General features: G+C 41.3%; 1 protein-coding gene across 5 annotated transcripts in view; it reads left to right on the forward strand.

Annotated features, from left to right (window-relative positions):
* Window positions 1-25098, forward strand: part of Etv6 (ETS variant transcription factor 6) — a 219141-nt gene that overhangs the window by 78931 nt on the left and 115112 nt on the right. Inside the window, exon 2 of one of the 5 annotated variants that reach the window (XM_047549040.1) lies at window positions 14210-14339. The exons of 1 other annotated variant lie outside the window; for it this stretch is intronic. In XM_047549040.1, the coding sequence (XP_047404996.1) occupies window positions 14210-14339 (130 nt within the window). Of the gene's footprint in view, window positions 1-14209; window positions 14340-25098 lie in introns of those variants that run through there. 3 more of the 5 variants (XM_047549041.1, XM_047549042.1, XM_047549043.1) reach the window with 3 other exon arrangements.

The following is a 25098-nucleotide window of genomic DNA, read 5'->3' on the forward strand; positions in this document are numbered from 1 at the left end:
ATCTCATCGAGGTTCCTCATGTAGCATTCTTCCTTTTAAGAAGGCGTCCTGTGGGTAGACCCTCAGTTACAGCCTAGGAGAGCCTGTGTTACTTTTGAACAACTGTTTTACCTGGAAGTAAGGATGGGCAAATGATGACATGTCAGACACAGACCATCCATCCAGAAAGTTAGAATTGTGTATTTGAATTTTACATGAGATTCCATTTTAATTCTATTTTCTCTTTATTAGATACAAATCTTTCCTTTGAGGAGTGCAAATTATCTTTTGGAAAAGTTTAAACTTGTATTTTATGGCTCAAATTCTGGAGGGTAGAAATGAGTAGTATGAAACAGGGTAACCAGATCTTTAGGAGGTGCTGCACTCTATTGCTAGGTACCTTCTAAGGAGCCTTGTGACCAAGTTCAAGGATGATACAAAAGAGGAAGGGTTGCACTGCATGGTGATAATTTGTGCTGGGGAGGAGAGCTGAAACTTTACAAAGTGGCGTCCTAAACAAACTTGTTTTTCAGCTCCAGGGGAAATTTGTAAGGTGGTTGAGAGAGAGAGAAGAGACTTGACTTGATGGAGCCTAAACTCCTCTGTATTCTTCCTGCTGAGTGTTGTAAGGCTCATGGTCTCTGAATATGGAGGGCAGGAGGAAAGTGCCCCTGTTGCCTTCATCCTTCTCTGTAAGTGACTTCCAGTTTGGAGGAACATGGTTCATGTGCAGTCATTGTCTATCCAGTCTAGGATGTTTCTGAAAGGATGGGGACAGGGCTGCAGCTTGTGGCCCCCACTCATCCTTGAAGGGTACTGTAGTAATATCCAGCCTGGGGTGCACAATACGATTACCATTTGCACCAAAAATGGCTAGTGCTGCTGAGAAATGGAGCGCTTTATGTACTTTTAATTAAATTTGATTTTAAAACATACTCATGTCAGTTATTAAAAGCCTTTTAAAGAATATTTGCAACAGCCTGGGTATGCAATTTTGCTGTTTCAACTGTGAATTTTATGAAATCACTATGGGTCAGATATTTCTAGTGAAAATCTAGTATTCAATTGGAAATGTGATATAATACAAACTAGATAATTTCAGACAGTATAAAAAAGGTAAAATATCTCAGTAATTTTACATAGTGATTAATATTGAAAGACTATTTGGACTGTATTGGGTTTAGTGTAATGCATTATTTAAATCAATTTTACCTTGTTTTAATGTGGTGTTTAGAAAATGTTAGATTGCACGTGACTTGCATTGTTTCTATTAGACAGTGCTAGTTTACACAATGCCTTGTGGATCCATCTAGAGGGGCAGCTGAACTTTCTAGGGAAAGTTGCTAGACTGCAAAAGCTAGAGGCTCATTTTCCCCCTTCTATTAACATGCTCTTTTATGTGGATGGGTTTATGAGAATTGAGGGTTGGAAAATAGATTTTAATAAGAGCAAGTTAATTGAGAAGATAGCTCTGCTTTGTGTTAATCAGAATGATTTTCAAGTGCATTTGTACGCACTCAGAAACCACTGATTCTCTGGAGAACAAAGAACTACGTTAGTGCTTTGTCATTTGTGTCTGTTTAATCCTTTCACCTTTTTTCCAGGCAGAAATCTTGGGAACTGTCAGCTTGGGTTTGATTTGCTGGTGGCAACAAATATAAAGTAATCCAACCAGAGGGGAATTCCATTACATTGAGGAAAATACCAGCCTTTCTCCAGCTTCTTTTTCAACCCTGACAGCTCCAAGTGATGTTCAGTGTCCCTCCTTCAGCATTTTGTTAAACTTTGCAGATCTTCCTCTTTGTAGATCCCAGTCACTGGCAGCTACATGTTAAGCCTGTTGCTGAAGTCCCCAGTGAGGCATGACTGGTGTGATATAGGCTGCCATCACAGCTTGGTTTGCACGTTGCTTTCTGAAGATGCAGAAAGAATTACAACCCACTCTACTAGCTTTAACACCCAAGTGAATTTCAGTTGTTAAAGTCATATTCGTGCCACAGTCCTCTCAGTTTTAGAACTGAATTTTGCTTCAAGAAAGAAGAGATAAAATACTGATAAAATCAGGATGCATGGAAACTGCTGAAAATTTTGTTTTATAGGAAGAACTTAAGTTTCCAGTGACTTTTTTTGCTTACAAAGGTTTTCCTTTAAAAAAAAAAAAAGAGTAAATAAATTACCTAGGTTCTTGCATAAACTACTCTTACCCTTTAAAACCAATTTGTATACAGACTTTATCATGAGGAACCAAAAGTTCAAAAAATGTTGGGGCTGAGGTTGTGGCTCAGTAGTAGAGCACTTGGCTGGAATGTGTGAGGCACTGGGATTCAATTCTCAGCACCACTTTAAATAAATAAATAAATAAATAAATAAATAAATAAATAAAATAAAGATATTGTGTTCAATTACAACTAAAAATATATTTTTTTAAATGTTACAGGTACAGGTATTCTTTGGAGAAAGAAGACAACACTGGGGTTAGGAATTTTAACTCCATCCTGAAAGTTATGTGGCTTGTTCAAGGATTTTTTTTTTTTTTTTTTTTTTTTTTTGTACCAGGGATTAAATCCAGGGGCACTTTAACCATTGAGCCACATCCCCAGACTTATTTTTTTAAAAATATTTTATTTAGAGACAGGGTCTCGATAAGTTGCTGAGACTGGCATTGAACTCCGGATTCTCCTGCCTTAGCGTCCAGAGTCGCTGGGATTACAGGCGTGCACCACCATACCTGGCCTCATTCAAGGATCTTGTTGTGCTTCAGCCTCAGTTTCTACCTTGGTCAAGCCAGTCTTGTTCTAGTTCTGATGATCTGACTCCTGCCATGTGGGGAGGATGTGGAGGCATGTTTAATTGAAGGGCTTTAGTCTTGGCAAAAAGCCCCAGCAGGCTCAAGGCTAATAGTTGAGGGTTCTAAGATTTTGTTAGAAAGTAAGCTGATTGGGGGTTCCCAGGTGTTTCTTCATATTTTAATCAAATAGTTAAATGTGTAAAAATAGAGATCTAACCACTAGCAATAGCAAGGTACCTTTGGGGAAAAAATGTGGCTCACTGGCCACTTTAAGATGGCACAGGTGAGCTCTGTAGCAGCCCTGACAGCCACCTTGGCGATCATTCCCCTCACCAGGAAACAGTGGCTTTCCAGTCTCCAAGCTACTTGATGTGGGTCCTTTCTTGAGCAGAAGGGATCCTGGAACCTGAGCACATGAAGACCAGTGTGGACCCTTCTGGGAGGGAGTGCAGGCCAGAGGGGGATGGGATGGGTTTCATTTCCTCTCCCATCACCTCCTTTAACCTTGTCCTGTGCCTCCCACACAAAGTACAGCCGGTGCTGAGGATCAGAGCTCTGAGCAGAGCCCCAAAAAGTGGGGCTGAGCAGCCTTCCTGTGGTGGCTGCGGGGGAACTCCAGAGGCAATTGGGAGAGGACAGAAACCGCTGCACTCACCTGCGTGGAGCAGTTGTTCATATGTAGGTCAGGTAGTCACCATTCAGGAACTTCCTGTATTACACACATTATCTCTGTTCTGTGGTTAAAGGCAGAACAGTGGTAATTTACTCAGGAGGGAAGGACAATTAGCAAATTGATTAGTAAGGTTTCTAAACTCTGTTGTGAAAGAGAATCATTTACCATATGTCTTGATCTATTCTACTTATTTATGTTTCGATTTAAGATAGTGATTCTCAACCTTGACTCTCCATATTGGAATACCTTGTAAGTTTAACAATTTATTAATGCGTGGCTCCCAACCCCACTCTGATTTACTTGGATACTAGGATTTTTTTTTTAATAGTTTCTCAGAATAATTCTGACGTACAGCCAAAGTTCAGAATACCTGATTCAAAATGTGTTTCCTAAATTGTTATCTGATCCTGAGTTGCTGAAGTATGTGGAAATTTGAGCATATTTTTTCATATATAAAGTGAACTATTAGTCTCAACAAGGCCAGGAGAGTGCAGCATGTGAGTTTCCTTATTATTTCAAGCAGCTTCATAGTCTGTTAATCACTCTTGCTGTCACACACACACACACACACACACACTTATATTTTATTGTCATTCTTGCCATTTACTTTTTAGAATGATATTAATGCCAGTGGAATTTTCATAGTAGTGCTTGTCAGCAAAACTTGTTTTCGTCATTAGTTATCTAAAAAACAAAACTCCCAGATCTTTCTAACCATGACCACAATGAAGGGGAAGAGATCTTTCCTGATACAGAGTCTTATGTCTAAGTATCAGGGAATGTCCACGATTTTTTTTTTTTTTTTTTTGGGGGGGGGACAAGTATAGTAGAAATTACTTGGTGAGATAGTTATTACTTCTGGAAACTCTAAAGTGGAAACACAGATGTGCAGCAGTCCTGATCAGTGTATAAGGTTGTTTATATGTTACTTTTTAGGGTTTTAGACCCTGGGGAGACATGAGGAGATAAATTCTGCCCTCATTTCTTCATCATATAGCAAGGTCATTGTCAGTCTTCACTCTTGTTTTCAGTTAACTTAATTTCCCATATTACAACATCAAGACAAGTGTAATTCTTAAAGTGTGCACTAAAAGTAATGCTTCGTGAGGGACTTCTCAAATTTCTGTCAGAATCATGCCTTGTATTTATGAGAGCCTTCGATCCAAGCAGCTCAAAATATGATGCAAGCTTCATCCCATTTATTTTTAGAACAACATGGCGTGACAGTAAAGGCTGGGTATTGTTATCCCAGTTCCTCAGACAGCAACACTAGATGTGAACTCACTTGTTTTACACTGCTCTTTAAGTTCAGTGTTACTTGGTTTTGTTGAGCATTATTTTAGTAGTAAACATTTTCCAGAGATATAAATCTTTTCTAGATTGAATTTGTGCCTGTTCCTCTAGGTGTAGTTTGCAGGGCTTTTTCCTTTTATATTTACTTCTTAGTTTGAAGTAATCCAGGAGTTATCTGTTATGTGTAGAGCAAGGGAATTTCTTCAGTTTGACTATGATAATGGTTGCAAACCACCTTCTTCCTCCTCTCTGCCCTGTGGGTGGAGGGGGGGGCACCAGGGCCTTGTAGGGTTTCATTAAAACAGCTTCCCTGGGGCTACCTAGAGCCAGGGCCAGCACTACAAAGCACAGAGCATCATTCAACATTACTCTGGATTACCCACATTTGAATTAGAATGCAAACCTTTTCCCCTCACTCTGCTGTCTGGTCTTTAAAACCTAAAGTTTCTAATTAGGCATGGGTGGTCCACTTAAGCAATAAACATTTTGTGAAGATAAATCACAGCACGGAAAAATCCTTTTCCTTTTAAAGGAGGTCTAACTTGCCTCCCCCCAACCTTTCCTACCAACTTGCTGGGGATTGTGAGTTTGAACCATTGTTTGTGTGTCTGTCTGTCTGTCTGTCTCTCTCTCTCTCTCTCTCTCTCTCTCTCCCTCCCTTTTACAAGACTTCCAGGATATAGAAGGAAATAATAAAGAGCAGAACCCAGAGTGAGGCTGTAACAGAAAGAAGAAAGGTACTGGAGGAGGTGAGGGATTTACCAGGTCAGATAAAGCAGGTAAAGGGAGGGAGGAATTCATAGTTAAGGCACAGTTTCAAAGCAACCCTGGAAGACACCCTGGTCTGCAGGAGCCCGACCTTCGACCTCCTCTCTGCCCAGGGTTTCAGTCCCATGGGTCCTAAAGGCAGCTGCTGCCTCCAAGGGCATCACAGTGATGTACAGGAGCAGTCCCAGCAGTGGGACATGCCTGGAAGATCTCTTTCATTTGTGGGGAGAAATTGTGAAGCACTCTCTAATGGTGCCCTTGATGCAAGTAAATGGCAACTCTCTCAGTTCATTACTTGTTAGCCCCAGGCAGGGACAACTAATCGTAATAGCCAAACCATTAAAGGGAATAGCATTAATGGAGGAGAAAACAGCTAATAAGGAGCTGAACTTGGGCGTTTTGTTTTGCCCAGGATACAAACTGCTGCTAATTTAAGCACCTGTTCCTTCTGCTGCTGGAAACAGTTGGAAAGAAGGATTCAGTGACCCTCTTTCAAAGGCAGATAAAAAACTTAGGGACATTTCTGTGTAAATCCAACAGCAACAGTTGATTTTTCCAGGGGTAACACCCGATGGTTCTGCATAAGTGAAGCCACACCACCTTCCCTGTCTTGAAGTGAAGCCATGACCCACGGTGGGTAGCACTGACCTGGCATTCCCAGGAGTGGTGATGTGCGCTACTGAGCTCAAATGAACCATGCTTTGAGCAAAAGCAGCCATTTACATCATGGCAGGGATGAGGGGTGTAGTCTAAGATTGTGGAATGGCGGGAATTTAATTTTCCCATGCAGGTCTGAAGCTTGTAACCTTGCTTGCTTGTGCCTCAGCACTGGGTTCCAGCCAAATGAGCTAACCATTCATGCATCCTTAGAGCTGGGCTGACTCCACAGTACTCCCTGGAAACCACAACCTGGCATTAAAAGGAATCACAGTTTTAGATTCCGCTTACTATTCATGTCAGAAATATCTAAGAAATTCAGACAGAGGAAAAAAAGTTCATGGCACCTCAGGAGTAGAAAGATCTTAATGAAAATGTTTTAAAATTAGGGCAATAAGAAATCTATTTGAGTTTTTTGCTTTGGTGTTCCTCGTTCTAGAAACTAGTGCTTTTTCAGATTACATTTGATGGAACTCTAGGACCCGGAGGGGACTTAGGGAACTCACTGGTAGAGAAGGGGGTCGTGGTGTTCATGTTACATTTGGAACTGCTCCATCTACATCGTCATTAATAAGTTTTGTCTCACCAGCGGGTATAAGATTGTACAGAAGTAGCATCTTGGAATTCTAAGAAACCTGTGTGAACTTCTTCCCCATATGGAAACCCCTTAGAGTAACCTTCCTCCCTCAGTTAATTGGCTTTGGGGGACTTTAGTCAGCCTATGGAGGCTTCAGCTGTTAGACTTTTCTTCTGGTGCACCAGTCTGTGACTGGTTCTGCTCTCTCTGTGTATATAAGCACTGTGGTTTGGATAAGGGTCCCCTTAAAGGCCCATGTGTTAAAGGCTTGGTCCCCAGAGTGACTCTGTTGGGAGGTGATGGAACCTTTAAGAGGTGGGGCCTAGTGGGAGGTCTTTGGGTTATTGTGGGTGTGCCCTCAGAGGGGAAAGTGGAACCCCAGTCCCTTCCTCTTTCTCTGTTTTGCTTCCCAGCCATGAGCTAAGTTAGTGGCTTTGCTCCACCATGTGCTTCTACCATGCTGTGCTGCCCAAAGCAAAAGGCCCATTGATTCTGAACTGGAGCCTCCAAAACTGTGAGCCAAAATAAACCTTTTCTCTTTATAAATTGATTATCTCAGAAATTTATTATAGTAACAGAAAACTGACTAAAATAATAAGCCTTAACTCTTCCTTGTACTTGCCCTTCTAATATTTGAAGGCATCTCTTAAGTCTTTCTGCCCCGCAAGCCATGTATATCCTCAATACCTTCATTCATCTCTCATTCGGGAGTGTGCATCTTCAGGCTGTTGATGTAGCTTTGCTTGAACTAGGGCCACTGCAAATTCTAGAGGTGGACTCTATGGCTTCTTGGCAAAGAGATCTGCCTGCTCTAGACGTGAAATAAATGTTGACAGGGTCTTTTCTTATCACTACTTCTATTTATCTCACCTGTACATTTAGATTTGCTGCTCTTGGGTAAATGGAAAGGAGTTGAGTAAGGGAAATGGTTTCTTGTTAATAATACCCAAGATGAGATTTCTGTCCAAGGTGAAGTTATCATATACACAATTGATCTGTAAATGTCCTAGTAGCTCTACTGATTGTGTCCTGCAGTAAATACACATCCCTGGATAAGTTTTGATGCTCTCCTGTTTAGAGGTCAAGCCAGGAGAAACTTTTTCATTTATCATAGTTCCCTTCCTTCAGATAAATGTATTTACACCCTCCATCTGTTCTCTTCGTAAGATAAGCAACAAGCTTAATAAAATAGACATCCTGGTTTAGGCAGCTCTGCTGAGTGACCCTCAGGAGCCCCAGTGGAATTTAAGAGTGTGGACAGATGCAGAGCCATGAAATATTCCAAGGTTGCTACAGTTCTTACAAGCTTGAACTTATCTCCTGGAATTCCCCATAAACTGGGAAGCCATTGTTGACTGGCCAGCATGACTTAAATACAATTTCTTATTGCTCCTTTTTATTAGAAGCAGTTCAGAGGAGTAGACTAAGACTACCTATACCCAAATACCAGCTCAGGACAGGTTATGTCCTGAGCTGGTGACTGGAACAGGTTGCTTAAGCTCTGTGATCTTCAGGTCAGGTTCCCTACTATGGAATGGAGACAAGGATGCTTTCTTTGCTGGGTTATTGTGAGGCCAAAATAAAGTCTCCACGGGAAGCACAGACCTCATCTTCCCTTACTGCTAAGCTTCCTTTCCTGATTGTTGCAATGTCTATACTTTCCAACTAAGATTAGGATGTGTTCTGAGAGGTGTATGTATGTATGTATGTATATATGAGTGCCCATATATATTTATGGGTAAAATGACACTGAATTTGAAAAAGTATTTATTTGCAGTGCTAGGGATCAAATCCAGGGCCTTGGATACCAGGCAAGTGCTTTACCACTGACATACACCCTCAGCCCCTGCACAGAATTTTTAATATTGAGGCCATCATGGAAATCCTCGGGACTTACAGTTATGTAACTCACAATGCCTAGTACAGGCCTGGGCTCATCATGAATACAAAATGAATGCTGAAGTATTTCTTAATCATAGGGAGGAAGAAGTCTCAATGACCTTTTACAGCAAGGCTTGATTGCAGGGCCTGTTGCTAATGCTCTTTTTCTTTTTTAAACCTCACTGTGCATGCATAACAGATCTTGGTAAAAGGAAACTCTAAGATGCTTTGACTTAATTGTGCTGTTTGGCAGATGCAGTACACTCTCTTATGATTTCAGGATGTCACTGGTCAAGAAGAGGAGGCAAGGGACTGTTTATTTCAGCTCTAAAGACTCCACAAATGTCAGGTCCTGAAACCTTTTCATAAACTTACATAAAAAGGGCACTGGTGAAACCAGGCTAGTAGGAAGAACCCTGGCTTCTGTTGAGTGCCATTTGTCAGGCACACCCTCTCCCTGAGAGTCATCTGGGTAACATAGGGAGGAAGCTCCAGAGACTAGGAATGTGGTTCCCACCCACCCCAAATTCAACAGGGTTCTCCCATTTTCTCCCTGTTGGAAGTACTGATACGTATACTGCTAGCATCTTAAAAGTTGAACCACCATTGGGTTGTAAAAAATTTAATGACAGTCTCCAGAAGGATATTTCTCTCAGAAGGGGCCTTGGACACCAGGAAGAAAGCAAAGTGGGTCCCTGATTTTAGACATCTCCTGGAACCTTCCTGGGGTGAGAAGAAATCACCACAACTCACTTCTGAATCTGGTTTTCTACTTTAGAACTTCTATTTGAATACCTGGAATATTTTTCCTCACCCCAGATCTTAGGGTATACTGTTTCTTACTGGGAAGAATCCAAAAATATATTATATGTAGCTGCATTTACATCTTTTCTCGAGTTCTTTATCTCACTGAATTTTGGGGTAGACAAAATATTCAATGAATTTCTTTTTCCAGTGAAAGACATTGAGTCTCAGGAGCATGTTAGTTTAGGTTTTTGTGTCTGTTTGCATCCATGATGCCAAAAACCTAGAAAACAGTGCAGCAAATTTCTGCTTATTCAGTGTTTTGGTAATGTGTAGATATAGCTTGTTAATAAAAACTCACTTAACGAAAGCCTGTCTAATGAAAGCTAGCACCACTGCCTTGAATCATTCTCCAGTCAGAAGAGTGTACTTGAGAAACTGTGTCCAGACATTAGTTTAGTAAATCTCAATAAATAGTCTCCCATAGGAGAGATTTCTTCTGTCTACAGAGGTTGATGATAGTACAAGCCTCAGCTTTGCAGGCAGCTTTCCTAAAAACCTGCAGGGTGGGAAAGTCAGCCTCCCCTCCTGGGTTGAGCATGGCCAGTGTGAGCATTCTCTTTGCTGCCTACTGTTTCCCATCTTTTCTGGGTTACTGCTCGTCAGTTCAGTGATGGGACACCAAAGTGCACCATCATGGTAGGGCTCCTGTGGCATTCTTACCAGAGCTCTGTGACACTCCTCCTCCTCAGGACTGCCTATGCAGTCTTCAGAAACCAGCATGGGAGAATAATCTGGACATTTAGAATGGGGATGGGCAATTTCTAAAAGTTTCCTAAATCAGGACATCTCAGCTCTTTGGTACAGAAATCTTTGAAATGACCTGTAAAATATCTTTGTGGAAGTGTACCAACTTTATTTCTGTTTGTCTCAATTGCCAAAATGCTTTATTTCCAGACAGTTAGCATTTAATTAACAATAAACTCCAGTTTCCAATCCTTCAACCTAAAGAGTCAGTTTTACAAGAACAAGTGCATAAATGTCCTAGGGGGATCCCCATGACTTGTAGAAGTTCTATATTGAATAATTTTGAAGAGGAAAGACTATTTTGGTAATAATAATATTTTCCTGTTGGCTCTTCTGTAATATGCAGTCTATGGTGGGGATGCATTCCCCTTCAGAACACAAAGGGGTAAACCTGTTTTACATGGGTGTCACAGGTTCACAGGTTGCTAGGCATTTAATATGGAAAATAAACAGAAATAGATGGGCACCTATCGTTGGCATTCATGGTTTGGGGGAGGCAGGAGGAGAGAATGTAAATCATTTTGAATTTGGTAGTGTTCTTGTAGGACCATACTCCATACCAAAAGGAAGAAAGAAAAAGGTTTCTATTGTGGTCAGTAAAATTTATATTCCAACCCTTTGCCTACAACTATTTTTCAGCCTTATTTTCTCTTTTCAGAGCTTCGAGCTGTTCTTTTCTACCTCTCCTTGCCACCGTCCTCATAGGTATTGTAATAGACCTGAGAAATCGCAGTGTGTTCACTTCTGTTCAGCCAGTTGGTTTGATAGGTTGTGGCTAAAAATTTGAGAGCAGCCTGTTTTATGTTTTTCAGCATAAACATAACATAACCACATGGCTGTATCTTTGGTCACATCACTGACCTCTACCTGCAGTACATCCCCCTGCCACACTTGAATGCATTAATATCACTGTCCATAGCATTTTAATTTAATTAGAGCTATGTTTATAATCCTCTTGGGAAAATCCTTATCCCCTCCTCCCCCACGCCGTGTTAAAATAAAGCACCTCTGGCTTTCATCTGTCTGACAGTTTGCTTTAGAGGTGAATGAGCTGTCAACTCTACCCAGCCCCCTCCTTTGTTGGGGTCAGCCCAGAGAAGCAGTTGTGAGAATAGAGCTCCCTTTCTTTGGAACATTGGCTGTTAGTCTCCCTGAGCTCCTCTGTTAAGCTGTCTCCATCTGAGCAGGCAGTATTTGTATGATTTTTCTAATTGCTGGTAGTGTGCTGATGTGCCATTATAGATTGTAAGTGTATGGTTACAGTAATCAAATAAAAATGAGGACCACGTGAGTCACCCTAGAGAGTCACAAAGAGGGATAAAAGGAGTTAATTCTGCAGTATGGGATTCCCAGCTGTGTGTTCTCTTCTTAGAGAGGAGCCTGCGCACTGGGCGACATCCTTCCTGGGGTCCCCTGCGAGCTCTATTGTTTGCTGAACCCAGGGTTCCAGTAGGTTGTAATGGCTGCTGGCAGATTGCTTGAGGCTCTAGAAGCACATTTTGCTTTCCTCCACTTGGTCAAGATAAACTCTCTTCAGTGGCTGACAGATCTCTTTCCCAACCTTTTAAAAAGACCTTCCTGCCCTCAGCTTGTAGGTTGCAATCTTGACCTTCACCGGAGTGGAAGCCATCCTCAGGAATGAGTGGAGTTCAGGACCACAGTTGTTCAGTCTCTGGCCTGCCTTCTGTAGGTTTCATCATGAAATAGCTCAGTTTGTCTCCACTTACAATTTCTTGGATGGGTGTGAGTGAGGATGACATAAAATCCCAGGGCAGGTGCTCAAGTGTGCTATGTCAGTCAGTGTAGCTGTGAGGACAGAGACTCTTGTAGAAGTAAAACTGGGGGGAGGGGGAGCTCTTCCCAAGAAACTTGAGGGAAATGAAGGCACAATATAATGTTGCAAGCCAGCACATAACACTCTGCAGAATGATGCTTTGCTGGACTCCTGTCCGTAGGCTGGAAGTAGATTTCCCAAGAAATAAAGTAGAAGTAGTTTTGAGGGTTGGGCTTCTCTAGCTTGTCCTTGATGGAGTTGGGGAGGCAGGAATGAGCTGGCCTCTATTCCATAGAGAAGGTAGAGGACTTTGTGAGTTTCTCCTTGCTTTAAGGGAAAAGTCATTGTATTATGAAATACCATCCTCTATTTCTCGCACTCATGCCATGCCCTTTGGAGACCCTTTGGTTGCACAGTGTTTTCTTCACCAACTGTTTCACTTCTGCAAAAGCCATAACAAAACAGAAAGCTATTTCTGGGAATAAAGTTAACGGCAGACATCTACATGTATGGTGGGATTGGGGGATCATGTGAGATTGGAAGAGAATGGAGAATTTATTCATCTAGTAAAACAGATATGTTTGAAATGCTTAAAAGCCCACCTAGCAAAACCCCTAAACAAATTTAATGTTTCCCATACATGTGATTATGTATCTTTGCCTCTTTTACCCCAAACCATTCTAACACAAACACCAAAAAGTGTAACTCATCCTTAAGTTAGAGTTGCTCAAACTATGTGTGATGTTTTGTAAAGTTCAAGAAAAGTGAAGTTGGCAGTTTGCCTCTGGGTCACCTTTCTTAAGACATCTTAATTGATATAGAAATCAAATCTAGGATATTTGGGCCTGTACTTAATTAAGAAATTCACCAGGAAACTTTAAGATGACTGTTAAAACAGAAATATTCCACCCACCCTAGTTGTTGGCTAGTGGACGCCTTAGGGAAGGTGGTAGCAATTCCATCTGGAAATTGCAACAATATGTATATATTCATTTAAAATTGAAATTTCCTGCCACAACCACCAAACTTTCCAGGCTATGAGCAGAAGTTTTAATTTGGTTATAAGACCAGGGACTCCCTTGTTTCCCTTTGTAGTACATTAGAAGAGATATAAAATGTTAAAGAACTATCCTTCCAAAAAGTAAACACCACCTTCACTTTACTTTAATCTAGGATTTTTTTTTTTTGCTCCTGATTTTTAAAATTTTCACAGTGGCATCTTACTAATCTTTTCATCCCAACTTATTTTTGGATTTTGCGTGTCCTACTTTGCCCAGTTAAACCACAGAAGCTAACGGAAGTTATGTTTATGTACAGACTGCAAGTCAAACTAGTTGGTATGTAGATCTGAGAAGCAAATTGCACTAGTGTTCTAGCTAAACATACTAGTTGGCTTCTTGTCATTATTTGCAATATTTAACTTCAAATAATATCCTTCATACCCCATCCAGTTTCTTTTAATCTAGCAAACACTACTCGTTTGAATTCAAATGGTGAACTACTGAAGCCCCTCCCACTGTCATTAAGCGTCTTCATTTAAACAATGCTTTCCTTAGTCCAGATAATTCTTTGAACCATGTCTGAAATATTTCTGAGGGAAAGGAAACACTGATTTTGATGGAGAACAAGGAGATACCTATTAATGTTGCAGATAATTCCCTCTTAGGAAGAAAGAAATTAAATGTTGGATATTTTGGTTGTGGTTATTGTATCGAGAGAAAGATGATAGAAAAGTTTTGCTCATAGATTTTTTATTAACTAAACCTAGATCTTTGTAGCTATCACTTTCCACTTTGCCTATTTAGTTCACTCTTATTGGATCTGACTATAGAATCATACTTTGATTATAAGCTGGGGATATTGCCAGAAAAGAGGAAATGTGGTTTTAATGCATTGGTGACATTGATATGTGACTTGGAAAAATAATTTTTGAGAGAGTTGCTTTTAAGCTATTCTCTTGGACTTTTCCTGCCCATTTGCTCACCTGTGTCCCTCCTCATTACCCGAGCAGACCAAAGGGTGCACATCTGTTGATCTCAGTCCGAAGAGCCCAATTTTCAACCTTTCCTGTGTTTTTTTATAAACCTCAAATGTGAGGCATCTAAAGGACAACTGTATACAGTCTCTACGCCAAAGCTTGTGAACCAGGTGTTCCAAATGCCCCCCCTCCCTTTTGCTCCCCACACCCTTGGATAGTTTCACACCTCCATTCCAAGCTTTCACTGCCTTTTTAACCCCCTCACCTCTTCCTGCCCTTATTTTTAACAGCAGGAACGAATTTCATATACACCTCCAGAGAGCCCGGTGCCGAGTTACGCTTCCTCGACTCCACTTCATGTTCCAGTGCCTCGAGCGCTTAGGATGGAGGAAGACTCGATCCGCCTGCCAGCGCACCTGCGTGAGTGTCGCCCGAGCCGCGGCTGGCTGGCGCGGGAAGGGGAAGGACAGACGCACAGACAGGCTGCTGGACCTCACGGGGGTGGGGGAGGCAGCGGGTTCCGAGCCATAACTCTGAGGTCGTTTTCACAGGACTCTACCGCGTTCTCTGGTTGTTTTGGAATCTTTTGCCCCCACCCCATAATGGCTGTGAAAGTTTGAGATTTTTGTCGCTTGTTTCTCAGTGTATTTATTTCATTCATGTCTGATGATGACATGTCAAAAAAAATCTGGAAATGTGCAATCTATGGCAGTCAATTCAGTCTCCCAGGAGGCAGATTATTATTTTGCCATGCTTATCTGTATTCCTAGATTCACCTACTCCCCTTTAAAGTTTTCTTTGATCCGAATGTGGCTTAGTTTCTGATTCACTCATTTCACTCCCTGATTTGCTTTTAAAAGCTGGTGCTCTCCCTTTCTGTACAGGCCCCCTTCCCTTCTTTTCTCACGCGGGCTACATTTTATATGCTGAATATGTCCTTTCCCTTGTCCCCTCTTTCTTCTACTCCCTTCTCTTGCTTGGGTTTGCTTTGCCTCAGCAGCTTCAGTTTGTAGTAGTTCCACCTTCCCCTCCCAATCATCCCTACTCCTTGCCTCCACCTCTTTCCTCTGAATTTTCAGCTGCAACTTGGCAGAGCATCGGACCCAACACACCTGTACTGCTGTTGCCAACCTCCAATTCCATTGATACCTGCCAATTCCTTTTTGATCTATCTTTCTTGTACAGCCACCCAGCCCAGGTGATAAAATGTGATTGGGGCAGGTGGAGAAAATGAATCTCCTGGTTCCCACCCTGATCATGGTATCCAAGAAAACACCATATTCTCTGACTTGAATGATATCCTGAGAGCATGAGTCCAGGTTCTGTGTGACCCTGGGGACAACTTGACCCTTCCCTAGTTGAATCCCAGGGACTTAAATGGTGGTATAGTCATGCTGGCCATCTCTGGTATGGAAGCAGTTCCCAGGCTATTCTCCTTTTGTTCCATCCTTCCTCAGAAGGTTGCTTGCTAAAAGTACAGAAAAGTAGAATAAGAAATAGTGGACCCAGGCTCTACTTTTCTCTCTGTGTGATAAATCAGAGAATTAGATGACTGATGCTGGGGTCCTGGAAGACATTGCTTGTTTACCCCTTCTGCCCACAGTAAGGATGGTTGCTGGGATTTTTGCTAGTGACATGAGAATTGTTCACCTCTTCAGCTTGCTGTTGTCTGTTGGTAATTACAAAGTTGCTGCCTACTGTGCTCTAGACATTCTTGCTTCACCTGGGTAGGGAGATAAAGGACACAGCCCTACTCTACCATCTTTTCCTCCACAGTACTTTTAAAAGGGAGGTTGGAACTTAAAGGTCATGTTCATGACTGTGGGCACTGTTGTCCTAGTACACTGGTGTTTTAGGGCACCACTGCAGCAAACAGAACTGGCAAAGAAATGTTGGGCAGGTAAGACCAAATTTCTCTCCAGATATTGCTCTATGCCCAGTATATTAACTTCAAGAATATTCACTTCAGGGTGGTACATGCTCATGCCTTGTAGGCAGAACACTTCTACCACCTAATCTCATTCATTTGTTCATTCACCCATAGTTACTGATTGCCCGAGTTTCTAGGATTGGGGTACAGAAATGAAGACAGCAGACAAAGCTCTCTGTTCTTATGGAGCTTAAATTCTAGTACAGAGAGAAAAGAAATTACAAACACTTGTCCCAAACAGGCTGAGGTTTCTTTCATAACTTTGTATTCTTGTATTTTGCAACATTCCCCAAGGAGGCCCTAACTCTTGGTTCACTCTGAATGCCTTTGACATATATAAAGTCTTTTGCTGTGGAACTGTCTCTCCCCAAAAAGTTATCGTGGTAAAATAAACAAGCAGGGAAGCAAACAGCCATGCTGAACTAGCAGTCAGGAGGTCTTAATTCATAGCTCATTCTGCCGTTTGTGAGTCAGTCATTTAATTCAGTTTCCCTACCATACAGGTCTGCATTTGGAGAAGAGAATGTTTAAGATCCTTCCTAAATTTAAATTATTACAATTCTCATCTAAACTGTCCTTCTCCTTGGAACCGTTTCTTCAATACCAACACTTTAATTTCTTTTTGAGTAGATTCCTTCATTGAACCACTTCTGTGCTGCTTACTGGTAACTACTTGTTCCTACTATATACCTAGGATACAATCATAAAAGATGATGATAACTGTAGGATTACCCTGTACCTGGCATTGTGAAGTTCTGTATATATAAATTATTTTATTTTATTCACACAATGTTATCTGTAAGGTGGGTCTTCTTTTTATCTCCATATCACACATGAGAACTTAGAGAACTTAAGTAATTTTTCAAGGTTGATCGCAAAACTAATAAAAGAGTCAAGATTCAAACTCAGTTTGCCTGATTCTAGAGTCTACGCTCTTATTCATTATGCCACCATATAAGTATGTGTTTAATAAATATTTTTGGAACGTATGAATGAACTCAAGGATGACACTTGGCTAGTATTCACTGATGTGGCCACAGCATTGGTTATTGCTGGAATCCATTCTAACTGTTGTTCAGTCTGTTGCTGAGTAGTTTACATATCACCCTTGGATGGATGTGTGCATGGATACTCACATAGTCATTCAGCCATAGCATATTACCACTGACCTTGGTGCATAATCAGTAGTTAGATTATGGATTCAAGTTAGGATATTGGCTTTGCCTAAATGTTTACTCTGGTAGTCTAACTTTAGATACCCCTCCTTGGTAATTCATATGAGCCCCTTTGACACCATGGTCCCAACATCTGGAACAAATCCTCTGAAAGTGGAGGTTCCCAGGCTCTTGCTGTTTGCCCTCAGCTGGGGCTTTCCGAGCAAGGCCCAGCTTCCCTCGTCCTGCCTAGGACTTGACTGCTTGTCATACTGTTTGAGAGGCACATGGAAGGTTGAGACTGGGCCACACACTTGAAGATGCATCCCAGCTGAGTTTCCAAACCTTAGTGAAAATAAATATTCTAACAAGGGAATTGGGTTATTGCTGTTTTAATCTGGGATTCCAGACAATTCCCAGTGGAATGCTCATGGAAAGTACGGGGAAGAATCTGAAAGCCAAGACAGCAGCAGGACATTTATGGTATTACTGGGTTGAAAGCATTTTTAGCTGCTTGTTTTAAAGAGATACTCACCAGAATGGGATGGCTCTAAGTGGTTTCTTTTTATCATTTATCACTTGATCTTCAGATGAAGCCTCTCTTTTCCTCCCCCCCTCACCTTATTTCATTCTTAAATCAAAATCTTATCCTTGGAGGGAGGAGGGCAGAGATCATAATAACTAAGATTCTCATACAGAGAGTTTCTCATCAGTTTGTTCTGCAAACACAAGGCTAGATCTAAACTGAAGACACAGCGTGACAAATTAACAAGCTATTGAGAAGTAGAAAGTGATGCTGTCCCTTTTATTTGCCTGTGGTAAAAGCCAAGTGATAAATGGAGCAATGTGTTAAGTGGTGATTATGAGGGGCAGTCTGGGCCTAGGGAAGGAAAAGAGCCAAGGGAAGAAGGGCCAGGCCTATCATGTGGACTGACTCACTGCCCAGATTTGCAGGATGGTGCCCTTCAACAGTCCCGCAGCAGAGCTCCCCTGCTCACTAGGGGAGCAAACACAAGTATGTGTGTTGAGAAAATAGAAAGGACATGATTTTTTCTTCTTCGTAAAGGATACTGAACGTTTTTTTGTTGTTGTTTTTGTTTTGTTTTGTTTTTTTAATGCTCAGAGGTAGAAGAACTGAAGTACAATAATTATAGCAGGCAGGTGAAAAAATAAGTGCCATTCTTTAAAGGGACCATCAACCTTCCATCACAACTTGAGAACACTTGAAAGACCGAGGACCCCTCAAGGGTGCTCAGTCAAGGTCACTCTTGACCTTGCAAACAGAGGAGGGCTGTGGCCTGGAGAATGGATGCTATTTCCCCATTCTTACCAGGGGTTTTGCTGTGTGAGGAAGGGACTTTTTAAAATTCATCTGTTCAAAGGCCACCTTCTTCTGAACTCTTGGGGAAGTGGGTGTTAAAGGGGGAAGCAAAAGGCACATCGTGAAGTAGTGGCACCCTGCTTATGGCAAAGGCTCTGTGTTAGTCAACTTTCTATCACTGTGACCAAATACCTAAGATAAGTGACTTAGAAGGAGGAAAAAATTATTTTGGCTCACAGTTTCAGAGGATTCAGTCCATGGTTGATTGGTTCCATTGTTTCTGGGTCTGGAGTTGAGGTAGCACGTCCTGGCGGGCAGTATAGGTGGAACAAAGCTGCCCACCTCATAGGATGTGAAAGAGAGGCAGAGAGGGGTCTAGGGTCCCCGTAACCCCTTAAGTGCAAACCCCCTCTCCCATCCCCCGACAATGACCTGGCTACCTCCCACTAGACCCTACTTCCTAAAGGTTCCACCAACTTCCAGTAGCACCACAGACTGGCAACCAAGCCTTTGGGAGACACTTAACATCCAAACCATAACATGCATGCAGTATGTTCATAGGGACTCTGTTTAACACTGGGCCTCCAATAGTGATGCCCATGCCAGGCCATATGATAACATTATAAATACATTTCAGATATGAGGCAGAATTTAAATAATTAAATGTATTTATTTTAAATTTCTTTGAAATATTATCATCTCACATCTGGTTGATTTAATCACATCTAATCATAGGTTAGCATTATACCATTTGCCCACTGTATCTTGCAGTGTTGGTTGGTCTTCTAAAATACCTGTGAGTTGGTATTTAAAAATTGATGGGAGGGGTGGGGGGGAGGAAAAAAAATAACAGAATGAATCAAACAACATTACCCTATGTAAATTTATGATTACACAAATGGTATGCCTTGACTCCATGTACAACAGAGAAACAACATGTATCCCATTTGTTTACAATAAAAAAAAATTGAAACCTAGGACTCATTCATCGTATTTAATAGGATTACAGTTTACAATGTTGTGGGTTAATAAATAGTCATGATAGCTGCTTGGAGTTTTCTAGTATCAGAAGACCAGAAATAGTCCCCTGACTCTCCTTCCTTTCCTTGTGAATCTTTCAAAATTCTTACATTACTATTCCTGTTTATATGTGTTTAATAATTTAATTTAATGCCTTCCTTTCTATATGTTACCTCACTACTCACTCACCCAGCTGTTTTGCATTCTCAGCAGAGTAACTGAATTTAAGACAGTATTGACAAGTAGAGATATATTAGAACTTGCACAGAGAGAAGGGATATAGTGCCTTTCTGTTTTCATTGACTAGAGCCACAGTTTTACATGCTTTTAAGTTATGTTTGTTCTGAAAGAGACAATGGAAGCTAAATATAACCATAGTATGTTTTATGTTGTTGTAAGTAACAAAATGTGGTTTGTACCTATTATCTCATTTAATCAATGTGACAGTCTTTGAAGCAGGTGTTATTGATTCAGTTTTATTGAAGATTTGACTGGCCCAGATAGGTAAACTGAATTGTTCAGGTTCACTCACATGTGAAGGATCTAATATAATTTTTGAAGTAGAAACTAACTTTCTTGGGAGAAGACACATGGGCAAAGTCTCATGAACTTGAAAGTCAAGGTGCTGCTGACAGTTGATGTCTGTGCAGCAGTGGGTGCAGGGCAGTGGGTGGGGCAGATGTGGCTCTAAAGATGCCACCTGACCATTAATATGTACTCAACCTCCAACAGGCCCACATTTACCTTTCAATAGGATGAGGGTGGGGCATCAGGAAGGAGAGCCTTTTACAATGAATAGTTTGTTCTGGTTTTACTGTATGCCAGTAACTATAGCTGCCCTGTCTTTATATTCTTATAAGCTCAGGTTGAAATTCAGTTTATCTCTGCAACCAAAATGACAGGGCTGGTTGTAAAAGCCTTAGAGGACCAACTCTGAGAGTGGGGCTCAACCCAGTACCTCTTCAACAGCATTTCACTGGGGATGACCTCCTGGTGGCAGGGACCCCACTGCTTCTTAAAGTTTCCACATCAAAAAAAAAAAAAAAAAGTTAGTGGAAAGGACTTGAGTCCAGTTAGATCTGAATGTGCTTGAATTTCAAGGCAGCCTTTCTCTCAGAAAGATGATTTAACCTCAAATGAAGATAAATTAAGCCTAAAATTAGCAAAATAACACTTACTGATGAGGCTTTCTTATCAATAGCGGAGCTCATATGTGTAACACCTGGCACGATGCCTGGCACACAGTGGCCAGGCAATTCACTAGAGCTCCATTTCAGTTTCTAGTGCTGGCGAATAGCCAATTTGGGAAGCAGTTTCCCCATATTCAGTGGCCAAAGGAAGCATGCATGTCCCTATGTGTCTGCTTCATTAAAGAAAGGACCTAGAGTTCTGCTACATAGTGTTGAAACTGATTTTTCCAAGTCACAATTGAAACAAGCTTTATCTTACTACTCCCTATGACAACTGTGAGCCCAGTTCTACTGTAAGGCACCACATCCTGGGGCCTTTTCCTACCCTCATATGTCTCCAGTCTGGGACTTTTTCTTCACAGTCCTGCCTGTGTCTCCTTCCTTGGTTCTTGCCTCTCTTCTAAGACCTCTCAAACCCTCCCCTGTCCTTTGCCATTATCAGTATTCCAAAAATGGCCTCTGCTCACACAGCTGCCTGTGACGTGCAGTGACATCACCAGCAGAGTTGAGGCAAGGACACAGGGAAGAGATTTAATTTTCAGTCAGTGTACTGACAAAGCCTTCTAACAAAGGTGGCCAGCCAGTAGTGTTTTTCTATTTTATTCCCCCTTAAGTCTTCTTTTGGGCACCTGGCCTTTATGCATTGAAATGTTTGAAGACTTTGTCTTCTCCACAGCACATGGTGCTGTACAAGGGTCCAGTTAGCTGCTTCAAAGAAGCTTGAAGGGAAAAAAAAAAAAAAAAAACAACCCATAGCAGAACAGCCTGGATGCTTTGGAAGGGAAATTTCCTTTTTGGGTTTGCTGTCTGAAAGAATTTCCGATGCAGGCAGACGTTAATTCCTAGCTCCGTGCTTCCTGATAAGGAAGCAGCTTCAATAAATGCAGCTATTTATAGATGTCTATTTTTAAAAAAATATATAACCAGAGGTTTATTGACCTTTTCTTTCACTTCACATTTCATGCAGTGAGCTCTGTGTACATTTAAGGCAGTTCCTCCAGCATGAACTCTGGCAAAGTGGCTCTAATTCTGTGGGGGAGGGGAGGTCAGGCTGAGGAATGGCACAGCCCCTCTTCCATGTGATGGGCTCTCAGTTTCCTTGGTGTTCTGAATCAGATATGTGGAAGTGATTGGAAATTAGGTTGACCCTGACTGATGCTGTGGGTTAGATCCATGGATACAGACATGCCCAATTCTATTCTAAACCCAACATTGAAAGTTTATGACAGACTATGAGAGCAAGCCATTAAAAAATAAGACATTGAAAACCAGTTGGTTTATGAGTGGGTCTTAATAATAGGAAATAAGGTTTCTTGTTTCTTCTTTCTCCTCTCTGCTATTATCCCCTTCAGTTTTTCCAACTATCAGAATCTCCATGGTCTTTGTCTTGGTACACCGCTGTTCTGCAGTGAGGGGTCCTGTCCTATGTATGATAGTGATTCAATTTGATGTTAGCTTCTACTATGTTTTCCTGAGTTTCTGCCCATCTCTTCTTCATTCTCAGAAAGCATGGGCAGAGTGGCTGGGGATATAGCTCCAGTTGGTAGAGTGCTTGCCTTGCAAGCACAAGGCCTTGGGTTCAATCCCTAGTACCATAAAAAAAAAAAAAAAAAAAAAAAAAAAAAAAGACTGAATTGAATATATACAAATATGATAGAATTTCCATTCTCCAATGGCAGATATATTCTCCCACTTTGCTTCATGCCTGAACTACACCTCATCAGTAGCTCACACTCTTGGAGTTTCTGGCAGGAATGAATTTGACAGCTTCAACCTTAAGCTTTTCCAGAGGTAAATCTTAGCAGAGATCTTCAGATGTTACTGATTTTACTGTTGCCATTGGTGGGTTCTGATTCTCAGTTCCCTGTGCCAGTTATGAGTGTTTTGGGGGTTCTTTTTCTGGTCTCTTCTGAATCAAATGGAGAGCAAATTTAAGAGATTTAAGCTGGCTCTGGCTCTGGCTCTGGCCGCAGGCCAGATGTAGATTCCCAAGTATAATTAGTCACCCTGGCCTGATATTTCCTGCTTCCATCTTCGGTGGGTGGACTAAGCCCCATTTCTTTTGAAATTGTTCTCTGTTTCTGCTTCCTATAGATCATGGATTCTAATAGCACTCAAATGGGACTCTTAAGATTCCAGTAATAGAAATACAAATTGGAGATACAGATAATGGATAAAGAGCTATGAATGTGTGGTGGATGCAAATTGGATGCCTGGAAGGAAAATTCTACTAATGCAGGCCTGTGCAGGGATTGCTCTGTGTCATTAGTACAGCTGAGGGTGGATTCTCAACTCTTGGGTAAGAGTGGTTCATTGAGGAAAGTGAAGGTTTGTATAGAGCGATGTAACAACCATTAAAAAAATAAATTAAAAAAAAAAAGAAAAGCATCTAGAACAGGGTTGAAGGGTATTAAGTAGCACTATCTTAAGAAAAATTATATCAGGCAATTTGTGTAGCTCCACTTCAGAAGTAACAGTGATGATTTCATTACTTATTTTTTTCCTAAGAGTGACTTGCCTTGGCCAGTGAGGTCTTGTGGAATAAGTAATAATAGTAGCTACTATGTATTGAGCACTTTCTGTATACCAAGAACTTTATAAATTATTCTAAACACAAATGCTGCAAAATAAATATATATTAATTTTATATCTGAGGCCCACAGAGAGCCACCACTTGAATCCACATCTCATTTGAAAATCCAGGTCTTTTTTTTCCCTTCCCACTTCATCATATTGCTTCTTAAAAGTGTTAGGAATTGGTGAAAGTTGTTTCCTTCTAGCTGTTGGTTAGGTAGAGAAAATCTAAGCTAACAAGTTGATTTATTTTTAACAAAAAAAATTCAAGCAAAATTGACATAATCTACTGTCAGGAAGGCCCAAAGGGATGAGACCAGAGATCTAAACCAAATTATCTTTCAAACTTGGAGGAAGATAAATTTTCAGATCCAATCCTGTGGGCACAACTGTTATCTGTCATATATTTTCAAGTATCTGTATAAAATTGTGGAATGTTAGAAACAAAATTAAATGAAGTAGAGAGAGATTCCTATTTATACTGATTTTCCATCTTTTTAAAAGACATAATCTGCTTCACAGAATATTACTGTTAATAGAGATGTCCTTGAATGCAGGTTGTATTAGTGAGTGTACAGATTGAAACAGATCTAATGATTTGTTTAAGTTGATATGCTTCAAAAAAATTTCTGATGATTTGTTGCCTCAGTTTCCCCACATGGCATACATGCCAGGACACTATGCAGTAGGTATGGAGCACAGAATGTTGCATGGCCCTGGCCCCATGTAATTGCTACTAAGGTCATCTCACCATATTTATTCCTTCTCCCAGGACAGCAGTTTCCTGATCTGTAACCAATTGTGTGATTCCTGAGGTTCTTTCCATCTTTAACACTTTATATTATTCTGTGATTCCAGAAGAAAAATTCAAGGGATACCAAGTGAAGCATTGTCTGTAAATGCCATATATCATGATCATTCACTTAATTTCCAGTGTCGAACATCCAATTTTAGTGCAGACAGTGGTATTTTGATGATGCAGGAAATTGTCCTCTGCTTCAGCTGTGATTGTTTTTTGAGGATGCTCTTCTGCAAAGAAATATGGAAATCCAGTGCCCAGCTCTGTGGGATACTTCCCTGGGATGCCTATGGCTAAGATGGGGTTAATGCTTTTGTGGGATGGAAACTGGCACCAACTCCCAGGCCTTGAGGGGTTATTGAAACTGCCTCTGCCACCCTTGCCCTGTGCTGGTTCCTGGGAACTAACAGCAGAATCACAGGCCTCTCCCCTGTTGTGAAGCCCTGCTCCCCTGTTCTCAGACCCAGCCCACCCCTTCTGGCCTGAGTCTTGTCTGTGAGTTGGCCCCTTGCCCAGTGCATTATGCACAGGTGTGGCTTCTGGTAACTACTTGACCCCAACTGTGCGATTGGTGGGAATCCCCTCCACAACTTGAAGCGTGTTTGCTCTTCCTGTAACCTTAACAATTACACTCTGCATTTGTCTTCCTCTCTGATGGTGTCCACTGGGTTTGGGGCTTTACAGAGCCAGCTGAGCTGCATTGATAGGCCACATGATCCTTCTTCAGCCGGCCCCATAGCACATGCACAATTAATATTGCATTAATTAATTATGGGGAAAAAAAGCACAGTTGGCGAGGGAATGAAGGCTTTCAGCTTCTAAAGTGGAGGCTTTGATGCTGAGCTTTAAAGTACATCCCCATCCACCCCAGCCAACAGAGAGAATCTTTGACACTTATACCATCCCCTGGGCATAAAAACTCACACCCAAGAAACTATTTCTAAACAGAGGCCCAAACCTGTTACTTGAATCATTTCCTCGTTGCCACAGGCTATGCAAAGGGGATGTAAGATCAGGGAGAAAAGAACTGCCCAGAGCAGAAGTGATTGGTACACAAAGCTGATAAGGTTTTCTGCTGTCTCCCTCAATAGTGCTGGGATTGCCAATATGAAGAACTCTTTATAGAGAAACAAGAGTAAATGTTTAGGTGCCAACCTGCTTGAGGAAGTAAAACCACTCTTTCTCCTTCCT

This window comes from Sciurus carolinensis, chromosome 4, assembly GCF_902686445.1.
Source record: "Sciurus carolinensis chromosome 4, mSciCar1.2, whole genome shotgun sequence".
NCBI lineage: Eukaryota > Metazoa > Chordata > Mammalia > Rodentia > Sciuridae > Sciurus > Sciurus carolinensis.